Raw genomic sequence first — 26,225 nt, 5'->3', positions numbered from 1 at the left:
AGGAAAATGGATAGAGGCGGAAATTAGGGAGAGAGCAGGGAGAGACATGCGGGAAAGGAGCCACAGGCCGGACGCGAACCTGGGCCGCCCGCGCAAGGACCATAGCCTCGCTACATGCGACGCGCGCGCTGCCGCTATGCTATGCTATGCTATGCTTTATCATTTTTAATATGCTATGCTATGCTATGCTTTATCATTTTTAATGTTGGAATATATACAGTATGTTTTTTTTTTAATGCAAAAATGTAGTAGGCTACTACTTATCCCATACGATAACTAAAATCAGTTTGACTAATTACTGCGGTAAAACCTTGCACTACTAGGCTGCTGCATGTCATTTTCTTGATCATGAAACTTGGCACAGATTAACTATCACTTGGTATGAAAAGCATGCAGAGCGACACAGCTCGCAGTTTTTACCTCGACGCAGCGTTTGTCTTTCCCTTTCTGTCGCTCGTGTTGATGGACGAGGAACAAAGAAGGTGGGGGCTCTACAAGGCACTGACACTCGCTTTTGTCGCTCAGCCCAGCTTGTTGGCTTGTTGGCTTGTTGTGCAAAGCGGACATAACGATGTATTAATAAGAATATCCACATCTGTGATTGAAATGTTGTGCTTTGATTTGTGTCAACAACACCGGGAGGAAACCTTTCTGATGTGATGCTGGTCTCAGGGGGAAACTGAAATATTTAACGGCTGCAGTGTGGACAGCCGGCGTGCGTCTTGGCTAGGACACTCTTGTAAATAAGATGTCAGTGAGGGTCTCCTGATTGAATAGATTTTAAATGGAAAAAAAAAAGAACATTAAAATCCTCACTTGAATTTATTCACTCGTTATCCAAACTATTTTAAACAATCTTTTATTCATAACAAAATTACGTAATGGAATGGTAATTAAACATTTCAATATTGTTATTAATTTTAATATTCAAATATAATTCCATTTTCAAATTTTGTTCCTGCAGACTTTGTTGGAACTCATCTTTTGCTCCAACAAAGTCTGAAAAATCAAATTGATTTTCAAAGTAAAAAAAGAAAACTTAGTATTCTGCCTGGAGGCTCTGAGATTCCGATTGGCATGCTCTGTGCAATAGTCTTTTCCATATCTGATATTTTTCACCACTACACCTTGAGTGGGGTTGAAATATTTATTCAAGGAACATGGAAGAGAGCATTAAAATTTCATGAACTTTCAGGCCTGTGTGTGTGTGTGTGTGTGTGTGTGTGTGTGTGTGTGTGTGTGTGTGTGTGTGTGTGTGTGTGTGTGTGTGTGTGTGTGTGTGTGTGTGTGTGTGTGTGTGTGTGTGTGTGTGTGTGTGTGTGTGTGTGTGTGTGTGTGTGTGTGTGTGTGTGTTCGAATAAACAGCAGCTGTTTTTCAGGGTTTAAACTTCGAGGGTAAATTAAGAGTATGTTAAAATGTGTCAGTCATATCTCTTGTTGATTTTTGTTTTGTTGTCTAAGGTGTCATTTTAGGTAGTTTGGTCCAATGATCAAATATTTAGTGCGGCATGTGTCGCTTTAGGTTGTTTACATTTTCGCCCATGTTGGTTGTGTAAACACTTCTCAGACTTGTTTTGGAAAATTCCGGGCACATCTGTAATGTGACCTGTGGTCGTCTCACCAAACCTCTAGTCTGCAGCAGGAGTTTCTTTTTTACTTTTTTTGTAATTATTTTTTTTTTTACTTTTTTACATTATTCAATGAATTGTTTATGGATTAGAATCAATGCAATGCAAAGCGAGTCTGTTTCTATAGAGCAACACTCATCCATAGAGGAATTCATATTGCTTTACAGCGTTCAAAACAGAACATTGAGAATATAAAAATATAAAAAAGATATACAAATATGACATTGAGCAAAAAATAAGAACTTAGGATACAAATTATATTAAAACTCCTCATATTGGTCAATGGTAATTGATCTGCTCTGTATGCCTAACAGTGTTTTAGTGCTTTAAAGTCCCTGACTCCATAGTCTTACCTGCCTGATGGACACAGATTCAGCTTCAATCAGAGCACTGCTTATATGCTGTAACCCTCTTTATTTACAAGTAGAGCAAATTAGGATCTAGTCTGGGATAACAAAAGCTAACCTTGCACAAAAACAATGGGACTCTGCTGAGCCTTGATTTTCATTTGTTCTTCTTTAAACAGTTTGAAACTTTTCAGACTGGAGTACAACTTTAGAATTGATATAAGGAAATGCATTTTCTGTACTGCAGGAGTACAGTAGGTACAGTAAAGTATAACACCAAAATGTTGGCGTTTGTTTCCTTCAACCTCAAAGTGTTTTGAGATTGTTCGTCCTGTTTCTCTCTCTCTCTCTCTCTCTCTCTCTATGCAGAGGTGTTGCGTTAGTGTGAAGTTTCCTCGCCTGTTTCTGGGCAAAGTGAATCACTTGTGACTGATAGATCTCAGCCTGGGTTGACACAACTGTGTTTGTTTGACTATGACTCAGTGGATCTCACAGGATGCACACTGCACTGTTGAAAACTCAATTATGAGACGGTTAGCTGACTGGAAGGTGTGAGAGTAGCATGATGTGCTTGTGCCGCGTCCTCATTTGATTTGATGTGTGTGCAGTTTTGGAGATGTCAGGGTTAGAGCACAGATATTGATTGTGAGTGAAGTACGGAAGGATTTCCAGTGCTAATATAGTCTGTTTAAAGTTTAATGTGGGTTATACTTTGAGGAGAAAATCATCCCTCTCCAAAAGCCTTAAGTGTTTTATAGATTAAATCCATAGAAGTCAAACTCTGGAGTCGCCCATGGCCTAGACTGGGCACTGACGGACCAGCGGTAAGATTCCCCCCCACGTATAGAGGCTATTGTCATCCAGGTTGAAATCTGGTCTGTGGCTCCTTTCTTGCACGTCGTTCTCCACTCTCTCTCTCTCTCTCTGTTTTCCAACTTTCCTATCAAATAAAGACATAAAAGCCCAAGTATATATAAATATAAATTAGGGTATCAGCATGAAAAGCTTCTTTGATTAATGTCATTACCTTCTGTAGTGGATAAGCTGCTGCAGTGTCTCCCTGTAGTCGCAGTGATGAACATGTACGACACGGCTGTGCCTTTAAATGTCACATTTCACTTTCAAAAAATCACAACAGCTCAGCTGTCGAGTCAGAAGTAATGTCCTCCTCAGGACATCAAACATTTCACTTTTTACCGCTCCTTTGAGCTGTTTTCATTTAGTTTCCGACTCGTACCAAGTTCCTTTTTTTTCTGTGGTTTAGGTGAATATAGTGACCTTCAATCTGCCAGAAGGTCCTGCTTTTAATCTGCCAACTTAAAAGCAGGTTTGTATTTAAACACCAAAAAAAAGAAGAAAACTCTTAACTTAAGTCAGTACAGAAATTTAAAATAAAAGCCATAGTGCATGATATAGAAATTGCCATAAAAAATGTGATTATTTGCAATTAACTGTTAAACTTGAGCCATTAATCTTGATTAAAAGCCCTTTCATTGATAAAGTGAAAAGCGTGAACATGTTTTTTTAACACTCAGCTGATGCATAGCCAGGCTCAGTGGAAATACAAACACTGATATCAGTTGATGTTTAGGTGACGGGTTCAAGAGATATTACAAAATGCATTAGATGTGGAATGAGCTTGAAAATGATCAGAGACTGACTCTAAAAAATATATATATATATTTCACTGACCGCAGGTGAAAACTGTCAGCACCAGTAAATACATCAACACATCACCTGTGGTCCTTCACTGTGCATGCTCAGTTGGTTCTCACTCAGGATCACAACAGCCATAAATGTATCCGTCATAGATTTAGGAATGTGTTGTGTTTTCAGATCGGTGAGTCAAAACAATGTGACATAAGACTTTGAAGGGTTCATCTTTAAAATCACTAATATATTTAACTCCCAAAGTCCTGATGTGTGTCAGGTTCATGAGCTCTAAACTGTTTCCTCTCATCGGAGGCTCTGCCTGGTGGAATATTCGACTGCTTGTTTTTCAGTCCGTTTCTAAATTGCTGACATGAATTCAAACATTGTGCATCATCACTCTCATGGATCTCATCTAATGCTGATTGATGATGAGCTGATGTGTCTTCAAGTCGTCTGCTTATTATTTCTGTGTCCCCTCATTGGCAAGAAATAGGCCACAGAGAGGGTAGGTCAACAATTTAGCCCCCTCATCAAATATTTACACACTTCATCACCACGCTAAGCTGTAAATATGTTTACTATGCTAACTTAAGCAGCACCTGCTCCTTTTACCTACAGGCACACCGCTCTGTGTCATCTGCCGGAAAGCACAATGTGTGACCTCAAAACTCACCCCTGTTTTCTCCCTCTGTCCCCTCCCTTCCTTTTTTGTGTCTTTTCAGAGTTTATATCCAACTGCTCTCTCGCGGGTTGTCAGGAAAGCTGTGCGGTGACGCCAGCAGGACCTGCCTGTTACTGTAAGAGCGGCTATGAGATCAGTCAGGATGGAAAGACCTGCAAAGGTGAGTTCCTTTTGTGCAATGGCCACCCTCCATGAAAACTGTGGTTAGGCATGTGCTGCAGATATTTATAATATATGGTACCACCATGATTTGTCTTTGCATTTTTGTTCATCACTTAATCTATCCGACATTGAATTAATTAATAGCAAACTCTATCCTGTAAGTTTACCTGTCAGGTAACTTCCCTCGTGTATGGAAGTTTTTCTGAAAGCTGCACCAGTGTTTACGGAGGTTTTGTTGAACTGATTCAAGTGGAGAGCATGCAGTGGGTAGTGCCTGGGAGTTTGGAGCATTCCCTTCAATTACAAACCCTAAAAGCTTATCAACCTATAAATAAAACTTTTCATTTTATTTTAAATAATGTCACAAAATGTCTTTTTAAATTTTTGTCATTTTTTTCTGTCCATTTCCAGAACTCCACTTTATTATTTGTCATACCTGAGCAGTAAAACTATCACTTGTTATTTGATTCAGATTTCGATGAGTGCAGCGTGTATGGAACCTGCAGTCAGTCCTGTACCAACATCGAGGGCTCCTACACCTGCTCCTGTGTGGAGGGCTACCTGTCCCAACCAGACAACCGCTCCTGCAAGGCCAAGAATGGTGAGTAGCAGCAGACCGCAGCAGGACTGAGCCTGTTAGGATTTTCTGTAGCTGTTCCTTCAGTTAAGCTTGAAGTCATGTCCATGTTATTTTCAGTGCCAGTAGACCGTCTGCCTGTCCTGTTGATCGCCAACTCCCAGAACATCCAGGCCACCTCCCTGAGCGGCACCACGGTCCACAGTCTGCTGTCCACCAGCACCAAACAGACCACTGCCATGGACTTCCTCTACGCACAGGAGACTGTCTGCTGGATCCATGTGGGTGATGCCCCCTCTTCCACACACCTCAAATGTGCCAAGATCCCCAATCTGAAGAGCTTTACAGAGGAGAGAGTCATCAACATATCGCTCAGTCTGCACCGTAAGTAAACCTTGGGACATATTAGTAAAGTAGTTGTACATATAATCAGTAAACGGTAGAATCTGCACAGGCTAAAGAACACAATACCCGACAACAGTAGAAAAGCTAACAAAAGTTACACACCAGATGTCCATTTAGCTTTGGCTCTTGCAGCAGAGGAGCCCTGAGACTATTAAATGAATATGAAACATTTGATTTCTGTTTGTTAAAAACACTAAAGCTAGATGGAAACAGATGTTGGCTTTGTCCTCGTTGCTTTCTGCATTGTGTCGGTCCTCACGACATTTAACCAAGGAATTAGACTTTTAGATAATTGTGATTGAGCTGTGTTTTTTTTTTTGTTCTGGAACATTCTTTCTTGCCCATCAGTAAAAGGTGTTATAGAGTTCATCCTCGAAACAGGTCTTCAATAATCCCACCTCTGAATGCTAATCTTTGTCAGATTTTCAGAAAAGACGTTTCCAGGAAAACGTAGCCAGACTGAATTGAGCATAAAGACCTGTGGAATAGACGTGTACGCAGCATCTCTTCTCTTGTGTCTGTGAGTCAGACGTATTGTTGTGGCTGCACATTAAAGGCAGCTGTGCTTTTCCATGACTTCAGTTTCTTTGTAGAAAACATTTCGGTCTTTTTTTGTTTTTTTTTGTTTGGAGAAGTGAAACTGAAAAGTTGCCCTCTGGCGATCTGAAGGGGCGTAAGTGTACACAGATATGTATACATGCGTGTGATCCTGAGTGTCGACAACCTGCCAGCTTCTCTGCCCTTCCTTTATCCTTTCATCGCTCAAGACCAGAGTTTCTCGCCCTGTTTTGGCCTGAGTTTTGGCCAGCTTGTCGTCTTGGTGATTCAGAGGCAACGCAGCAACAGAAACAACACATTTATACAAACAATTGCGTCATTGGACTACAGTGTCTTCTTGTAAGTTGGTTGCCAATGGTTTGACATGGTCTGTGTTATCATACTTATCTGCAAACATTAGTGAAAGGACTTTATGCTTCATGCATTTCTGTCCACTTAGTCATTAGTCTGTTTCTGCTGCTAGTTAGTACAAAGGCCAATGAAAGTGTCAGTACTTACAACTATGTCGTTTAGGGTCTGTGGTACATGATTGTGACCATCTACAAAGAATTACAAATACGTTGAAAGTAAAGTTTGATTCATTGTCAAACTTAAGACAAGACAATTCCTTATTTATCTCTCAAACAGAAAAATTTAAAATATATATTTACTTAGATATATATTACAATTAATTATGCAATCAAAAATAAAACCAATCATAAGACTTCATTTTGTTTTTGCGGGATGCTTAGATTGTTTGCGGGCGATTGCTGTCAGTTTCAAGGACTAATTTCTGTTGACCGACTTGGACCATAGGGGCATCAAAATGTACAGATAATTTCTGTTCCAAATATGGTACGACCTTTAATTGGAGCAAAAAAAAAAAAATGGCACCACATTTGAAGTATTCATATGACTATGAAAACATCTTAGCTTACATTCTCATAACAAAGCAAAGTTTGCAGTTAGCAGCTCATGCTAACTGCTAAGTCTGCCACACCTCACCTCATGTCCTTAGAATGAGCTGAAGAATTTAATTACCTGTTTATCAACCAGGGCTTGTAATAGTTAGAAAGACATGGACAATTTCCTGTTTAAAGTCACATTTCCAGAGGGTTTTAACGAAGACATATTTAAATGACAGCAACGTACCTACGATTTACTACGCCTCTTTCTCACTTGTTTTTTTTTATTTATTTTTTTTTACTTGCATACAAGAATTATGAGCGTAGTGTGCAGTGGCTTGTCTTCGTAAAAATCTCTTTTCCACATGGACAGCGATTGCTTTAACATTTCAGAAAGGACTTTCTTAGTGCTGACCATCAGAGAAAATGAAACCACCGAATGATGACGGTCGAGCAGCTCTGTCCTCCGCACGCACGCACAATGTGGTTTAGCTGTCATTTGGAAACATGTTTGTTTCACATCAGCTGACACCAGACAAGCTCCAAACTATAGGAATTATGCATGAGGCGGCCGTGTCCCTCACAGAATTAACATGAAGATTAGGCTGCTGTACCTCTCTGTTTATGCTGAGCCTTGCTAATGGAACTTTTGTTATTAGCATATCATACAGAACACACTGTAATCAACCAGGCTCCACAACAGTCTGCATTCAAATGAAATTACACATTACATTATTACACAGTTTATTAAAAGTAATAATGATCAGGGTAATTAAAAAAACAAAACACTATACTACACTTGGTGCAGCTTTACCCAATGGCTTGGCTCACATTGGACTCGACTATTTAAGAACCAGAAAAATCTGCAGGAAATTCCAGCAGCTTTAGCTGGGTTCTACACGGCTGTCCCCCCACACATGCAAACTCCCACACAAACTGCAGCAAAGCCTTCTTGAACACAAACTCAGGGATAGAATGTGCACAGAGACGGACAAAAAGGGCTGCCTTAAAGAGCATTGGTGGGATGCTAATCATTAATCATGGACGATTAGAGCAGAACTGATGATATAAACAAACAACTGAAGGGATTGTCTTGTGTCAATATTACACATTATAAGCTAAATGGAAGATACAAGATAAACACGAAATATCTGCAGAGGAAAAGCAACAAAATCTCAGGCGTAACCAAGTATGAACCTTCAGGTTTATGACGACTGTAACTATTATGTCTAAAGGTCTTAAAGGAAAAACAGCATGCTCAGTGTCAGCAGGAAAAAAAAACAAAAAAACCCAACAACACAAAAGTGCATGATTTTGTCGTCTGTCCCAGCCAATAATCGAGAGTGACTGTCAAGACAACAGAGTGGGTCTCTTGGACGGGTCGCTGGTGCGACTGTGACAGAATAGGACAGGAGGAGCAAGTGTATGCTAACAGTCAACATGGAGGAAGCCCAAAGCAACCAAAGGCAGGGGTAAACATGCATCAAATGATGTGCTTGTGGTTGAAGTGACTCATGACCCCAGTATGCCACGATGAGTTGTCCAGATGTGTTCCCGCCCCCCGTTGCGCTCTCTCTCTCTCTCTCTCTCTCTCTCTCTCTCTCTCTCTCTCTCTCTCTCTCTCTCTCACTTTCATTACATTCCCTTTGGCTGTTTTTTCAGTCTCACTTTCTTCTGCCAAATTACATGACACATACACTTAGTCTCATTCTATATTTGTCTCCGTCTCTAACTTGCTATTTCTAATTATACATGTCACACAAAGTCATTGTCAGTCGTGAAGAAAAAAAAGGAGTGATGTAAGGCCCATGTGACAGTAAAAATGTAAGACAGCCAGACTGCATGAACAAAACCATTTGCAGAGCACACAGTGTGCATTTTAAACATTAGCTGTTGGGTTAGGGTCAGGTTGTTGTACTTTTAGGGACTCCGGGGCATGAACAACATCTTCTTAGCATTTCTTTGATTCTAACATAGGGGGGCTGAGGAGGCTCCCTGTGTAAGTAAAATGGCTAAACATGGAATATTACATGTCAAGCTATGCACAGGAGGGCTGATTCCAGAGCTGTCACTGAGCCCCCTCTCTCTCTCTGCTTGTACTGAAAGAGCTCCAGTACCTGCTCAGCGAGCCACAGCGGGCTCCTTAGCACAGACACCGGACTGAAATCTCCTTAAGAGGTCATGTGCTGTTAAAAGGCAGGCCGGTCAGCACATTTTTAAATCTCTCAATTCAACACTTTATTCAGCTTTAAACCATTCCCTCTCTGAGCTATGAAATACATTTTAGAGCGTCAACGTATCCACATTTTCCTGTCTAGCTTCGTATTTCTTCTTGGTCTGAACAAAACCACACACTAAATTTACGTTGTTGTTTTTTTTGTTTTTTTTGTCATGCTCCCCCTGCCTGTGTGTTTTCTGCTGTGACGCCTTCACCAGATGCTTTAGGGAGTGTTTTGGACAGTTTGAGTTTGGCGAGGGATAGTGGGGGTTGGGATGCTCGGGCAGTCAGGGTCAAAGCTTCAGTCACAGTTTGAAAAAAAAAAAAAAGACATACAATATCATGCTTTAAACCTTTTTCAAGTGATCTCACGACACTACGGACTCCCAGAGTTTGAGGCATAGTACAAGCTCGTCTCTGTAAAAATGTATGCTCCTCACTTGCTCTCTCACAAACAGTCATTAAAGGAAAGAAGTCTGACTAACATTGCAAAATTTGGAATACATAATCTTGATATCCACTCACTGGCCTGTTGTTTTCCTTGGACCAACAGGGGATGAATAAGAAAACATGCAGACAACAAGTTGTTTAGAGAAAGCTGGGGGGGAAAAAATGAAGAAGGCAGCCGGTTCTGTTTTTTCAATAATGCTGTGTTGTTTTTTTATAGGCTAGTTTCAGACAGACAGAGCTGCAGTTAATGAATCCAGACTGTTTTTCCACCTCTGGGGAACAGACAAAGGGGAGGGATAGGGGGATGATGCATGGAGGAGGAGAGAGAAGGAGAATGGGAGGAGATAGAAAATGTCTTTGACCTCACTGGAGCCATTTTGGAAAATGGAAAGCAGGCGATGAACTTTTTTTTTTTTTTTGTCTGCTGTAAACTTTTTCAATATTGCTCAATCTCTCTCTCCCCCTGCTTTTTTTTTTTGTTTATCCGTTGCTTAATCAGTGAATGAGCGTGTTGTTGGGCAGCTGGAAGTATTTAAATGGAGAACTCTCAGTTTAAGAATTAAGGACACCTTTGGGACTATGCCCCCCCCCTCCCCTCCCCCCTCAAAAATGCTTTTACACAACGACCAAGTTTGCCTTAGTGGAAATTGGATCACCCCTTCTCTTTTTCTTCCCTTTTTTTCTTCTTTTCTCTGCATTTTTCTTTTCTCTGTTTTCCACAATGACTCAAACTAAAGTTTTTGAGTGCCCTGACCTCTGTTTTTCACACTCTGCCGAGAAGCTTTTTCAGTTTTTTTTTAAATCTTGAGTTCTCATCCGGAATTTTTTTTTGAAATGTTCTCTTATGGTGGCAAATCCACTTTTTCATTTTCCCAAAGTGAACTTTTCCCCAAATCATCACAGTGACCCCGTCACCTTTAGTAAACATAACACCTTATTAGACCCCTCCACCCATAGCACCTCCCACTGCATGACCAAGGCCCCCTGCAGCACGGCTTCGGCCCAGAATCGGAGAGGTTGTGTGAGAGTCAGAGTGTTATTGTGTGTGGATGTGGAGAGCAGAGCTTGTGGCAGCTGTGAAAATACAAATCCTGTGGTTTGTAAAGCCCTCCTCCCCATTCCTTCTTTCCTCCCTCTCTCACTCGCTCATTTAAATGTCCATGTCGAGTTTCGTTTCACTTTTTTCAGATGTCTTTATTGAAACAAAATCAAGTCTATGCTTTGATAAAGTATGAGGCAGTCCCTTTGCAAAACCAAAGTCAGGAATGAAAGAGCAACTGTTGCTTAATGATAACTTTTCAACAATGTGTCAGTGCTCTGTGTAAAGCTGGTTTTCATTTCACTTGAGCAATAATCTGTTTTAAAGATTATTAGTTTGTACGAAAAGTTGCAACTATGCAAGCAGGTAGACCCCTGTTAACTGTCATTGTTTTATGAATTGTTGAAAGTATTGCGCTAGCTTAATTGGGGAGCGAACCCCTTTTTAAAGTTTGTCTTTGGGCTTTTACGTCTGTATCAGAAGGACAGTGGATAGAGTTGAAAACAGGGGCGATGAGAGAGTGGGGAATGGCGTGCCGGGAAGGAGCAGCGGGCCCATTAAGGAGACAATAGCCTCGGCACACAGGGCGCTTTACATGGCCGCTCGTCTACACTGAGCCCCTGTGGAGCTTATTCTTACAGTTTTTATACTGTTGGGTGGTTTGATATATTGTTTAGCACTGCATGACATTTAATAACTGATTACCTACTTACTTAAATAAATGAATTCCATTAAGTTTGCAGAGAAGTCACTTTCTTTAGCTGTGGAATATTTTGCATAAAAATATGGAGTTGAATGAATGGATACAAAAGAGCAAGAATCTCAGGTACAATGTTAAGGTGAACTTTATTGCTCTCCACCTCCTACTGGCTGCAGTAAATTGATCATTCTGGACCTTTATTTCCCTCATCTCCTTTCATTCAGCTTTAACAATAGCTTTCTGTCTCTGATCCTTGGCTCGGGCTCAGTGTGGCTGAGCTGGTGTTTGACGAAAGGAAGGAAGAGGGAGAGACAGAGAGGGGTATATTAATGTCTTGTGTTATTCCTTTTTTTCCCCACTATTTTCTCTACTTACATACCCTTCTATGTGGTCCTAAACCACATTGAGAATAGTTGCGAAGGAGCGGGGGTATCTAGTGTTTTTTTTTCTCTTTCACTGACTAAGTCTCTGTTGTAATTCTGTGGACTGTAAATTTTCCATAACATGTGTGTGAAACCATGTAATGCGTCTAAATGTTTGATTTCCATCTATGCGGAGGGATGTAGTGTTTCCCTGGAGCTGAGATTTTGGAAAAGAAATGTAACAAAAAAAGCACAAATGCCATGGCTTAGATACATCTCCTCAAAATCACACACCTGAGGCACCAAACAGCCTGTCTAACAATCTGTCTGTCTGAATAACTTTGAATGATAGACATAATACTTAGACATATGCGAAGTTGCCTCGTCTCTCATCTCATTTGTCAGTCAGGAAAACTACACCAAATCCGAACCTAAAAATCTGCAGTGTGTGTGAATGTGTGTTTTTGCAGCTCTTGAGGTAGGTGCAACACAGTATTGCAGACAAACGTATTTCATCCCATGACTATGAGTCAAACCTCTTACTCATCTGTGCGAGTGTGTACAAAAACATCACGCACTGAAATGGTATACCTTCTTCCTGCATCTCCTGTGTCCATGTCTTCCCCTCTCCTCTCCTCTCCTCTCCTCTCACTTTGGGTCCGCCCTCTTCTCTCTCCAGATGTGGAACAGATGGCCATTGACTGGCTTACCGGAAACTTCTACTTTGTCGATGACGTGGACGACAGGATCTTCGTGTGTGACAAGGACGGGCAGACATGTGTCACCCTTCTGGACCAGGAGCTGTACAACCCCAAAGGCATCGCCCTGGACCCCACCATGGGGTCAGTTTAAAAAACAATGCATAACAAAGGATACTAAAGATACTAAATATGTGCTAGTTTTCAAAGTGCACATACTTCCAACAAGATTTCCACTAATTAAACCACATAAACTAACAGTTACATAAGAGTCATGTTTTGTAATCTGTCATTTCTACCACATTTTTTAAACAAGTTGAAAAGGGGAGGGGCTAACTGGAGTCTTTGACATTGGAGTAATTGAATACAGATGTTGTGTTTCTCTGTGGAATGCTGACCGGAGATTTTAGTTTGAAAAAAACAAAAAAGCATGATTTTGTAACAGCTCTGTCGTTTAGCACCAGCCTTTATCACTGTGTTTGTATAACCTTGGTGAGTGTCTGAGAGGGAAAACAAAATAAGTACATGAAAAGGAGAACATGTGTGCATGTGTGTAGGTTGCTTGGAGCTGCATGCGTTCCTGTACATATCCTTGGCTGTAGTTGATTCTCCCATTAACAAGGTTAGGTGGATTCCCAGGAGCTGTTATCTTTTGTTAGGTCTACAGGGTCATTCGAGGGGGAGAAAAACAGCAGTAACAACATTTGACAGTAAAGTCATTTGTTGTGCAAAAGGATCAATGACCACAAGTCAAAACATCTCACATTTTTTCTGTTGTAAAAAAAAAAACAAACCCAGGAGGAAATCTCACCCAAAAAAAAAATCCAACCCTTTCTTTGTTGGCTGGTTACTGGTTTCGAAATGACTTGCATTGCTGTTTTTTTAAGGTTTAGTTAAGACAGGAAACCCCCGAGATATTTGATAAATGTAATTATGTTTTTGTTTAAGCAGCAGTGTTAAACTTAGGAAAATAACGATTTTGCCTTTTCGTAATGCAACTTGGTAAATCTGGTTTCCAGTGTAAATGTTTTCCTTCAAAATATTCCTTGACTGAAAACTACAAATGTGCACAGATTCACTCCAGAGCCTCAAAATAACTAGGTATTCTCAGCCAATCCTCAGCATTATTCCCAAACTGGATTTAAACCATAACTCCTGCCTATCTACCATCAGATATGTCTCCTACCTCTCTACTTTTGACCAAGTGAAAATCCTAACTGTTATTGTGCGCCATGTGGAGAGATAAGCTGATCAATCAATCATAAAAAAGCTAAATCAGCAAAAAATATGTAACTTTTTTTCCACTTGAATCTGCCCATCTGTCCTGATCAGGTCTGATTCTTTGTTGTCCACAGGAAGGTTTTCTTCACAGACTACGGTCAGATCCCGAAGGTAGAGCGCTGCGACATGGACGGCCAGAACAGAACCAAGCTAGTGGACAGTAAGATTGTGTTTCCACATGGCATCACGCTGGACCTGGTCAGCAGGCTGGTGTACTGGGCTGATGCGTATCTGGACTACATCGAGGTTGTGGACTATGAGGGCAAGAACCGACACACCATCATCCAAGGCCTGCTGGTGAGAACAGCTACTGTTTACGACATTAGCATCACATCATCTCTCTTAAATCTGCTGTCTTGTGAATCCTTAAAAATGTTTGAAAAACTACAAAGTTTATTGCTCCATTTACATTTATAGCACACCTGATGCTTCTCCTGCCTGCTCCCCTGGTGTCTTCTTACACACTGATTAATGAGCAGAGAAAAGATGGTGGACATTCGCCTTTTTGTTCGAGTGGCTGATTAATTCTGTCTAATACTGAAGCTGTTGTATAAATGTTGCAGTGCCGGTGAAGCGCAGAGGGTCTTAAACGTGTTGCCATGGCTTTAACTGTGATTTGTAAAGAAGTAATGGCTTCATTTACTCACCGAGCCTGAGGGAAAATAGACAAACAAAACCACTTCTCTTGCTCTCTGTGTGTGTGTTAGCACCTGTTATAGGACATTAGAAGTTGCTGATCCTTCAAGTGAAGGTTAAAAGGAAGGTTGTTATTGATGGGGCTTAGTGTGGGTGGTTTTATTAAGAGTGTATATCTTTTACGAGGCCTGACATACTCTCTTTTTAAGGTGAAACTTTAAAAAGTTGAACATACGACCAATGCTTACAGGACTCTAGCTACCAACTGATCTGAACTAGTACCTCAACTATGGCGTTGTCTTTTTTTTTTTTTGCTTATTGTTTTTAGAATTATTTTTGCCGTGTTCACTTTATTAGAAAGAACAGTGGTTAGATCAGAACACCAAGAATAGAGGGAATGACATACAGGAAAGGAGCCACGATCTAGACTCACTCACTTGTACATGGAGCACAACCTAATCTCTAGGACTCATCTGCCCCCCCCCCCTTTTTGACAGTCTGATAGCTCAGCAGGTCTTCATAGAGACTATCACCTCAGCAGAGATTTGCTCTTCAGCCTATGATAGTAACATTTTTATCTAACTGACTGTGCGTGTCCCTGTGTATGTCTCTCTTTGGTCCAGCGAGCTCCTTGCAGCCTCCCACAATGACACCTCAGGTTTTCTGCTGCTGCAGACATTGTCTCATGGGACACTGAGTCACCGACTATCTTTGGTCAGATCTCAAAGTCCTAGCCCTGCTTTTCTTCCTCATTTTGTGAGATAGAGGGCTAGTTTGTCAGTGATTTTTTTTAAGAAGAGGAAGCTATTCTGGTTCCTCGCAGTCACCGTTTACGACACCGTATAACACTATTGTGTACCATAAGCAAATAATATATATAAGGACCAAAGTCAGAGAGCTGCCAGAGAGACGTAAAACAACCCCTCTAAAAGACTTCTGGTAAACGGTTAACAATGCACCACAACACAGCACGTTTTTAAATGAACAGAAAACCATGGCAACGAATGATACAGCTTCATGCTAGATTACTATTTTAATGTCACTTGTAAAATGTAACTAACTGGGGAAAAAGTGATTTATTTTCAAACATGGAGGATAAATTATATTTTGTGGTAAGTTGCCATGGTATAATGGCAGTAATGGACAAAGGTTTCCATATAAGAAAAAGGATGGACTCACCGGAGAAAACATCACAGATTTTTATCCATCATGGTCCAATAATAGAGCATAGTATCAGGCGTTGCTGCTTTGTACAAGATTAAAAGGTCCAGAGGGAAAAGTGGGTGAAAAACTGTTTTTTTTCCACAACACATGTTGCTTACCTAGTAAAAAACATTATTTCAAATACCATTACTGCTCTGTTACAGTCAATCAATCAATCAATCAGGAAACTTTATTTATCCCCGAGTCTCCATTAACGTCATTATCTTCTCACTTTGCATTTTCCCGACTTCAAGATCGAGCACCTTTACGGGCTGACTGTGTTTGAAAACTATCTGTACGCCACCAACTCAGACAACGCTAACATGCAGCCGAAAACCAGCGTGATCAGAGTTAACCGCTTCAACAGCACAGACTACCAAGTGGTGACCAGGGTAGACAAAGGAGGAGCACTGCATGTCTACCACCAGAGACGCCAGCCACCAGGTAGACTCAAGCATTTTTTCATTTTAAGCACTTGTAAAAATTGTATTGATGCTTCTGGTTCTTTGGTCTTAATTTCCCATCTCTGTGGTGTGCAGTACGTAGCCATGCATGTGAGGTGGACCAGAATGGGAAGGCTGGAGGTTGCTCGGACATCTGTCTGCTGGGAAACGGCCACAAAACCCGAACCTGCCGCTGTCGCTCTGGATTCAGCCTGGGCAGTGATGGCAAGTCCTGCAAAAGTGAGTAGGACTACAGTGAAATGAAATAATGATGACTACAAAGAGATTTCAGTTGTTACTGTGAGATAGCTGTCGCAATACTCTTTCACACATCACTGGTAACATTTATTCAGGTAGCCGAAATGTGCCTCTGAGGGTACGGCTGCAGTTTCCTGAAGGAAATATAGAAAGTTTCGGGGAATGAAAAGCTCAAGAATTGTTAGAATATAAATATAGACCAATATCAATTAGTAGGTAGGTGCACAAAAAAAGTTATGAGTTAACTGTGATGAAACATATTGAGGCTTATTTTTTTATTGACATTTTTGAAATCACTTAGAAACTGGCACCTTATTGAAACATTGCATAACTAGACTAGATAACTAGATAATTATACCTAACCCTGACAATTTAAAAATTTAAAACGAAGCTGTCCCTAGCCGTTGTCTCATCGTTTAGCTTTCAGAAGTATATCCAGAGGGTGAAAGTGCAGACATTTGTAAATATATTGGTGGCGCTAATGCCAATTGTGTGACTGATTAATAACATGCAAGTAAGCGAACGCTAATGGATGAAACAAATCTGATTAAAAGTAACTCCATGTGGCTGAATTTGTAAAACAGATTACTAGCTAACCAAAGTAATGACTAGCTTGACAGTTGTTATAAAGGTAGTGTTTTGGTTGGCCTTTTTTCCTGAAAGTATTTTTCAAAAGATGCAGAATGAACCCAGTCTCAGACCTAAGAGTAAGGTAAAACTATGTACATGTGTGGTTTGATAAAACACACAACGTTATGAATAGCCTACATGGTTTAATTCCACTTAAACTAAAACGGGTGATGTAACCTTTAGGTTAAATGAGCAAATAGTTAAAATAGGCAACTAGCTAAAGTTACAAAAAGCTAAACACTTATCTTTATGTTAAACTAGTTTCATGTCTGCCTTCTTTTTAATTTTGTCTTTAATTTACTTTACACAAGGTATGCAAAGACCCTTGTGAAGACCACTGGTGACATCTGGTGAGCTAGCTATTGGATCGGTTAGCTTCAAATAATTATATTGTGGTTTAGATAGGTTTAAACAAAAAGAAAAACAACACACAAAAACAAAATTTTAAGTTCCTTATTTTCTAATGTATAAATTAACAAAATAAAAAACATGTAGCTGAAGGCTACTTTAGCTTGTCATAGTTCTGCAAAGTAGCAGTATACGTCAATGGTTTAATACTTTGTGGTTAGCTAAAAGTTGTGTTAATGATGATGGTTAAGAATAGCTAACTTAATTTGAGATACATTGTTGAGACAGTTTAATTGTGATTAAATAAAATGATGCAAAATCTACTTTGGTATTTTAATGTTTTCAAGTAAAACACGTTTCAAATAAATTCATATTACCACATATGTTGCCTGGAAGCTCATCTAAAGGACTTTGGATGAATATCTGATAAAGAAGGGGGCTGCTGCACTGTATTGTAGACTCAGCACATCCAGAGCTGATCTGTGCGTGCTTCCACCCTATCTGTAAGTATTAAGTCAGGGGCTGCAGTGATTCAGCTCTACTGACCTAAAGACAAGGGCAGCCAAGGTTGGATCAGGGAGGTGGTTCTCCCTTGGGCTTGAGGCTGGAAGAAAGCTGTGCACAAAAAAGAAGAGCAGAGAACGAGGTCCAACTCTCTACCTCTGAACTGACCTCCACATAAAGGTGTCAGGCTGATTCAGCTTGTTCTGAGAGGTGTTTTCATATTCTATCAATCAACCAATACTGAAATCACATCGATCTGCCTGCTGAGAATAAACTGTCCTTGAGAAAAATACAATTGATTCTACTATAGACAGCCCTCTCCTCCTGCTAATCTCTCTCTGCCATGATTGAAAATCACTTAATTTTCATTTAGGCATTTTGCTGTTCTTGCATGTTATTTGCTTGTTTAATCAATGCACATTATTTGGAAAAGAGGAAATCACGAGTCAGCAGTTAGTTTTTTTATTCTTTGTCAACAGAAATCAGTGCAGAGCAGGCTATAGGCAGGTGAAATAAGTTAGTGTCAAATGTTTCTGTTTTAGTCTGTGCATAAATCCAGGTCTACCCTACAGTCTTTTTGTTTCTCTGATTGATTATTTTTTTCTGCAGAACCCGAACATGAACTCTTCCTGGTGTATGGTAAAGGTCGGCCAGGGGTCATCAGGGGCATGGATTTGAACGCCAAGGTGCCTGACGAATACATGATTCCAATCGAGAATCTGATGAACCCCCGAGCTCTGGACTTTCATTCAGAGAGCGAGTTCATTTACTTTGCCGACGCCACCAGCTACATCATTGGACGACAGAAGATTGATGGAACGGAGAGAGATACGATTGTGAAGGAAGGTAAGATGCATAATTAGCTTAACAAAAATGATGGAACAATTTCTGGATTAGAAAAGTACAATATGAGAGCAGTTGTATATTTGATTTGTGTGCAGTCACTTTCAGAAACCATATGATATTTATTAACAGGTTAACATTTTGTGATAATCAACCCTCACAGGTGCAAAGGCACTTAACGAATGCACGTATGATAAATGTAAATGTAAATGCTATTCAAAGCAATTATGATTATATGCTATGAAGGTTAAATGATCAATATATTAAATGGTAATAAAATCCAAATATAAGAATGATAAATATATTAAACGCTAATAAAAGAAATAAACAAAATTGCATAGCTCTTCCTGATCTTTCAACAATACATGCTGTGTACTTCTTTTTAGTGTACTGTATGCTACTGTAGGAAATGAAAAGGATGAGGTTTTAGAGATTTTGCAGTCAGTATTGCTTCAGTGTGTGTCCTAAAAAAACATTATGTTTGTTTGACAGGCATCCATACAGTCGAGGGCATAGCTGTGGACTGGATGGCTGACAACTTGTACTGGACAGATGATGGGCCTAAGAAAACCATCAGTGTGGCTCGGCTGGAAAAGGCTTCACAGACTCGCAAAACCCTCATCGAGGGGAAAATGACTCACCCTCGAGCCATCGTAGTGGATCCTGTCAACGGGTAAGGAGGAGAAAGAGGTTCGGGGAATGATGGAGTCAGATGTTTTTAGTCCACAGATAGTATATAAAGGTCACTGAAAAGGATGAAGAGGAAGAGCTGTTCTGCCGGGAAGAGATTTAGGCAGCCGTTCAAATAATTCCAGATGTGTTTGATCTCTTCAGTCGTAAATTGTGATCACTGAGACTTTTAAAAATGTGATGTGGCTGTACATTAAACTTATCACCAATATGTATTAAAGCATATGGATAATGTTCTGTGTTAAATGATAGATTTCCTACAAAGCTTTTAAAACAAAGACATATCTCTTATTTCAAACAGCTCCTAATCTTGCTTTTTATGGATAAGTATTATCGATCTGACCTTACTCTCTCTCTCTCTCTCATAAAAAAATAAACACTCTCATAGGCACACACACACACACACACACTTGGATTGCTAGTGACAGGGTGATGTGTGTCCACACACTTCCCAGGGGAAAGGCACTCGCCTTCACTAATGCCTGTAATCAGTCAGGCTCAGGGAGAAGAGAGGAGGAGGAGGGGAAACCTGCAGAAAAGAACAGAATAGGGAATATGAAATGTTAATGCTAATGCCAGTCATCTTCCAGTATGGGGGATTGTGTCTAGTTTGGCAGAATATTCCTTGACAGCTGAGTCTCACAGGCTGAGATCAGTGGAGAAGATTGACAGGTATTTTAAGTTCCTGGTTTGCCTGTGGGTGATCAGCTGAGAAACACCGTGGAGCTACCGAGATGCTCTGATGACTATGACTATGCGTTATGCACTTTAGGGTAGCTAGAGATTCACCAATATGCAATTGCTTCTGTTAATGCCCAGAGGTTCTTTAAAATGACTGAATATATATTCCATTTTTTTTCTACCACATCAGTCAAGATTACAGTCCACCCTTTTGTGTGTCTTCAGGTGGATGTACTGGACAGACTGGGAGGAGGACCCGAAGGAGAGCAAAAGGGGCAAAATCGAGCGGGCTTGGATGGACGGTTCCAACAGAAACGTTTTCCTGACTAGTAAGACAGTGCTGTGGCCCAATGGTCTGAGTCTGGACATCCCACAGGGGGTCCTCTACTGGGTGGATGCCTACTACGACCGCATCGAGATGGTCTACCTCAACAGCTCAGAACGCAAGGTCAGCACTCGCTTGCCATCACCAGGATTATTTCATGCAGTAAACAGGCAGAGTGGTGCACGGGAATAGAGGCAGGGGATTATTTTGACGGGCTCTGGCATTTGCTGAGGGATCTCATAAAGAATGTATTTTAAAGCAGTGGAGGACTGTGTGTGGTCCTTCAGGCTGAAGAGTGTGGGCTTAAGCTGTTTTTAAATACTACTCATTCCTGGGGAGTTTGTTGTTTTAAAGGATCTGTGTGCTTGTTTTATAGGCAGTTTAATTCAGTGTCTGGAATTTAGAAGTTTATGCTTAATAAATAAAATCATTGTGTACTTATTGTGCATACTGGAGAATGTCTTTTGTTTCCAGAGAGATCCAGGAGCTTTTTTTTAATTTTTCTTATCAAACCTGTCTTTTTAGAATGTTAGAATAGTTGATTGAAATGTCAAAAGGAGAAAACAGAAAACATCACACTTCTTCTTTGTTCCATTATTATTTGTATGAACATGTTTGTTTGTCACACTGAGCACAGAGTGCAGCTGTCTGTTTTGGAAGAATATTTGACCATTTTGCTGCTTGTCCCACACCACCAGACTGTGTACGAAGGTCAGGAGCTGAACCACGCCTTCGGTCTCTGCCACTATAAACACTTCTTGTTCTGGAACGAGTATCGCAGTGGCAGCATTTACAAGTTGGACACCACCACTGGCATCACCACTTTGCTGCGCAATGAGAGGCCGCCCATCTTTGAAATCCGCATGTATGACCCCCAACAGCAGCAAGGTACAAGGGATTATTGTTCTGTCCCTCCAAATGAAAATTAGGACTCTATAAATACAGTGCATGAGGCTTTAAAGAAACCAATTTGTGTGTGTATTAACCCTAATATATCCGCTGATGTTTCTTCATTTACAGGCTCTAATGCGTGCCGTGTGTATAACGGCGGCTGCAGCAGTCTGTGTCTGGCCATCCCGGGCGGCCGGCAGTGTGCCTGTGCAGAAGACCAAATACTCGACCCAGCAGATAACACCAGCTGCAAAGGTGTGTGTGTGTGTGTGTGTGTGTGTGTGTGTGTGTGTGTGTGTGTGTTTGTGTGTGTGTGTGTGTGTGTGTGTGTGTGTGTGACTAAAAGGTTGTTTCTCATTGCACTTAATTTTCTCCACATCAAGCTTTTATTTGTGGTATGTTGGAGAGGATGAGTCAGGCTGTGTGACTATGGGTTTTTGTTGGAAGTGTTTGACAAAAAAATAATGAACACGTAGAGGTGGGCAAAATAACAAAAGCAGCTGCATTATGTAATTCAGCCCAATAAAATCCCCCGCAGTAAGTAGGTCATTTTTAAAGCTTTGATTGTGTTCAGATTATACACTTATCATGATCATGATTTATTTATTTAAATCCTAACAAGATGCAGCAAATAATGAAACAAGAAATAAAACAGTGCAGTCAGTTTAAAAAAAAAGACAAAAATTCAATGTATGAATATAAAAAATAGAGGACTGAATTAAGTATTAGTGAAAATGTAAAATGTTAAAAGCAAAAACAGCTAAAATCAATCAAATCAGAAATAAACATTTTTGAATTGTCTCAATGTTGATCTTGTTTCTGAAGCAAAGGTGTTTGGTGCATAGTAACTAAAAGCAGACCATCCTAAATAACTGCAGAGTGATAAACTGCATCTGCAGGCTTTAAAGTGGTGCTGGCTGCACGACCATAAATTACATCCCTGTAAACAAGAACCAAAAGGAAAATGGCCTCAATAATTCTTTTTCTAAAAAATAAAAATAAAAATACACAAAACAAGTGACAAATTCATCAAAGTCTCAATGAAAATGATTAGACCCTATATTGCGCAATCTTTATCTGTTGTTCTGTCCCCCCTTGAAGGTGTGAACTTATTTTCAAGTGTTAGTTTTCTAAGCGTCAGTTTTTTGTTTTTTTTGTTGAGAGAGAGCTGGTTTCAACCAACAGGCTTTTTTTTTGTTTTTAATCTTCCAATTGCTCTTCTCCACAAGTTTGGTTTTGAATTTTGCAGGATTTTGTACTCTCTTTCACATTTCTTTCAACTCTTTTTTTTTTTTTTTGCCCCTCAACTTCTTTCTTCCACAGCCAACCCGTCCTACGTTCCCCCTCCGCAGTGCCAACCCGGGGAGTTTGCTTGCAAGAACAACCGCTGCATCCAGGAGCGCTGGAAGTGCGACGGAGACAACGACTGTCTGGACAACAGCGACGAGGCTCCTGAGCTGTGCCGTGAGTTCATCTCGTGTATCAGTTCTTCAAAACAGCTCTCCTCTTGTTGGTACTGAGTCACATGATCCCAGAGAAGCTGAATTTGACAGTCTGGCCATGCCAGAATGAAATGAGGGAGCTGAAATCTAGTGAGTGTGTTTAAGCCATCTAATTTTGTGTGTGTGTGAGCACATGAAATCTGGGAAAGCTCTTTGTGTGTCTGTCTGTGGTTGTGGAGCAGACAACCTCCTCTCTCAGACATATTAAAAACCGGTCCAGGAAGAAAAATTGAAAATGAAATAGAATAACTCTTATCTTTCACTCATTTGCGCCTCACATCCCTCCACTTTCTCACATTAAATATGCTGCGTTTCCTCTCCCCAACACTCTTCAATGCCTCCTCTCTTCTCTCCAGACCAGCACACCTGCCCCACAGACAGGTTCAAGTGCAAGAACAACCGCTGCATCCCTCTGCGCTGGCTGTGTGACGGGGACAACGACTGTGGGAATGACGAGGACGAATCAAACACCACCTGCTCAGGTAGACAGACAAACGCGTCCCCATACTGAAACCTCAGTGGGCTTTTTACTCCTTTTCTTTTTTTCCCCTTATGATCCCCTCTGTGTTGTCCTTTTAGCTCGTACCTGCCCTCCTAATCAGTACTCATGCGCGAGTGGGCGTTGCATCCCTATCTCCTGGACGTGTGACCTGGATGATGACTGCGGCGATCGCTCGGATGAACCTGCATCATGCGGTTGGTCCTCTTATCCTTGTAGTCTGGTTCAGTCTCAGGTTTTGGAGGATTTCTAGTCCTCTTAGATGCTATTTTGCTATGAAGTGAGCAACATGTTGAAACTCTTGTTTTGTCCACAGCCTACCCCACATGTTTCCCCCTCACCCAGTTCACCTGCAACAACGGCCGCTGCATCAACATAAACTGGCGTTGTGATAATGGTTAGTGTCTGCTCTTTCTCCTGTCCTCTCTCTCTCTCTCTGTCTGTGTGTTCCTGTTAAGGTGGCGACACCCTGCCTTTTCTCACAGTTTGCTCTGCATGTTATTCATACACTTTACTTTTTGCCACCTTGTTGTGTGTTTTTTACTTTCTTGCCTGTCTTCTGTTGTTCTATGTTGTTTGGTTTTGTTGTCCCGTGTTTGCCCACTCTGCTGTCTTCCATTGGTTATGTCTTACAGAAAAGGATTGTGGGGACGGCTCTGATGAGTTGAATTGTCCGAACCTGACCGGTTAGTGCATAGATCAACATGCACCAAAAACAGCCGTGATGCTAGCCGAGCTCTAGGAGCGTCCAGTTAGGCCGGCTTAATAAACTGTTAGGGCTGCTTCTCTGCTAATCGAACACGGCCACAAGCTGAGGCCAAAAACTGCTGCCATTGATGAACTGTAGGCTTCTGCAGGAGAGGTGTGAGGCTTATTTAAATGTGATGAAATGTAAGCGCTTTATTAGAGCAGCCGAATTCACAGGGAAACTGAAAGTGTAAACAATCAAGTTAAACAGCAGGATAGATTTTTCTCTCTCCAATGAATATGACATTAACTTCTTTAAAAAGTGCAGAAGTGATACTTTAAGTTTTCTTTAACATTAGTATGAGCGTGAAGTGCTCATGATGCTCTGCTGCCAAAGCTCAATGTATCAGCGCTCGGTACATTCCCTCATGGTGCATGGTGTGATCTATGCAGTTTCTGCCATTATTTACCCTCTCATATTCTGTTCCATTTGTATTCCATTGTTTTCACCGTCTCTGTGTTATGCTGTTTGTATATTTATATTCACATGTTTCCTTTGAGGCAGCGGGCGCCTCGTAATGTGAGAGAGTGAGTGTTGTCTGACTGCTTGTTTTTTCAGATAATGACTGTGGGGACAACAGCGATGAGGCAGGCTGTAGTCACTCGTGCTCAAGCGCTCAGTTCAAGTGTAACAGCGGCCGCTGCATCCCCGATTACTGGACCTGTGACGGAGATAATGACTGCGGGGACTACAGCGACGAGACCCATGCTAACTGCACCAATCAGGGTGAGTGTTAGCCCGAGGATGAGGCGAGGTGCCCTACATTAATTGACTGTTAAATAATTTCACTGCAGCAAAAAAAAAGTATATAAGAAAGATGTAACTGGAATGGCTCCAATACAACCTAAAAATCACGATCAGGTGTTTTGGAAACAATAATACATTCTTATGGTCCTTACATTATTATCCACTAATGTATTCTCCTTGAAACTCTTAGCCTACATAGCAACAATGAAATACACACTGCTTCATCCAACATCTACGGTTTTAATTGCTGAATTTTGAGCTGTGAGTTGTACTTTGTATTTCAAAGTGGTATTTCTTTAAATATTTCAAGTAAAGATATGCAAACCAGTAAAAACATAAAATAAATAAATGTTCCTTTTGGTGGCTCTTTCTGATGGTCTGAAGTCTAGCAGAATGTATTCCCCTCAGAGATCTTTTTTTTCACACTGGTGTTTCAAAGGTTCTCAGCTCCAGTTCAGTGTACGGGAAACAGTGTCTGAATTAATATTTAAGGATGTTCAACTGTTGGTAAACTTCTCTTACAAAAAGGGACAGCACATCGTCATACAACTACAAAGTCACTGTGCAGCTTCATTAAGACCATTCTTGCTCTCATATTGAGCTGGATAGTCTGAATTTGTTACATTCACACAGAAACCTGCAGGGAAACGACATGTTTTCACTTTGATCAAATAGACCATCAAGGCTTACATATCCATTAACTATTTAAACACTATACCTGGTAAGAGTGAATTAACCACCACGTCATACCTGAGTCAATAGTCACATAGACAGTATAACAACTAAAGCTGATGTTAAAAGCCCTTACTGACAAAAAGAAACAAACGGGGAACCCTGTACCTCTTTGTATCTGCCTTATTGATTGAATACATCTGTGACAGGTGGGTGTTATTATCTCATCGGATGGTTGCATCTGTGCTCTGCTCTGTCATGTGTTCCCTGAAGTGCACCGTGCACTACAAACATGCTGAGGGATTTCAGCATGAAGTCAGTAGACTTTAGAGCTCTCTGGTTGCTATTAGTCACACTGGCACAAACCACTATTATGGGTACAAGAAAACTACTAGCACATAATACATTTCATTTACGTGATATAATAACTGTTGTCTTTCAGAGAGATTTTTAAAACCTTCTTACAATCTGATGATTCATTTATCTGTGGTTAACATTAAAACAACAACAACATTGAAGGAGTAACAAAATGAGTCATTCACAGCTGTGTTTATGACTCAAACAATGACTGCATACTTGAATCTCTATCCCTTTCCTGTGGCTAACACTTTTTCGCCATCCGTGTTTCTAATAGATAACTCATTAGTTTAGTGTATGATGATGTGGCACGCGCTGTGTGTCGTGATGTGAGTGAAGCAGGTAATCTAAAGAAGATCTCCTGTGTCCTGAGTCTGATGACATATTTCTCTCCACAGCCACCCGTCCGCCTGGAGGTTGTCACACAGATGAGTTTCAGTGTCGAATGGACGGCCTGTGCATCCCTCTGCGCTGGCGCTGTGACGGGGACACCGACTGCATGGACCTGAGCGATGAGAAGAACTGCGAGGGCGTCACACACATGTGCGATCCAGCTGTGAAGTTTGGCTGCAGGGACTCTGGTGAGGATACCACACTCCAAGTC

General features: G+C 40.8%; 1 protein-coding gene across 2 annotated transcripts in view; it reads left to right on the top strand.

The window, feature by feature from the left end:
• LOC306823146 (low-density lipoprotein receptor-related protein 1-like) overlaps positions 1-26,225 on the top strand; it is a 93,090-nt gene that overhangs the window by 29,191 nt on the left and 37,674 nt on the right. For both annotated transcript variants that reach the window (XM_079342522.1, XM_079342523.1), the window contains exons 4-21: positions 4,351-4,470; positions 4,945-5,073; positions 5,170-5,433; positions 12,345-12,507; positions 13,719-13,941; positions 15,738-15,927; positions 16,023-16,166; positions 18,276-18,512; positions 19,002-19,182; positions 20,106-20,328; positions 20,904-21,093; positions 21,226-21,351; positions 22,420-22,560; positions 22,955-23,080; positions 23,178-23,294; positions 23,414-23,494; positions 24,404-24,571; positions 26,020-26,202. In XM_079342522.1, coding sequence (XP_079198648.1) covers positions 4,351-4,470; positions 4,945-5,073; positions 5,170-5,433; positions 12,345-12,507; positions 13,719-13,941; positions 15,738-15,927; positions 16,023-16,166; positions 18,276-18,512; positions 19,002-19,182; positions 20,106-20,328; positions 20,904-21,093; positions 21,226-21,351; positions 22,420-22,560; positions 22,955-23,080; positions 23,178-23,294; positions 23,414-23,494; positions 24,404-24,571; positions 26,020-26,202 — 3,006 coding nt within the window. The remainder of the gene's footprint in view (positions 1-4,350; positions 4,471-4,944; positions 5,074-5,169; positions 5,434-12,344; positions 12,508-13,718; positions 13,942-15,737; positions 15,928-16,022; positions 16,167-18,275; positions 18,513-19,001; positions 19,183-20,105; positions 20,329-20,903; positions 21,094-21,225; positions 21,352-22,419; positions 22,561-22,954; positions 23,081-23,177; positions 23,295-23,413; positions 23,495-24,403; positions 24,572-26,019; positions 26,203-26,225) is intronic.

This window comes from Symphodus melops (genome assembly GCF_947650265.1).
Source record: "Symphodus melops genome assembly, chromosome: 4".
NCBI classification, from domain to species: Eukaryota; Metazoa; Chordata; class Actinopteri; order Labriformes; family Labridae; genus Symphodus; species Symphodus melops.
Note: the sequence above shows the minus strand (reverse complement) of the source record. Positions and strands in the feature narration are given on the sequence as shown.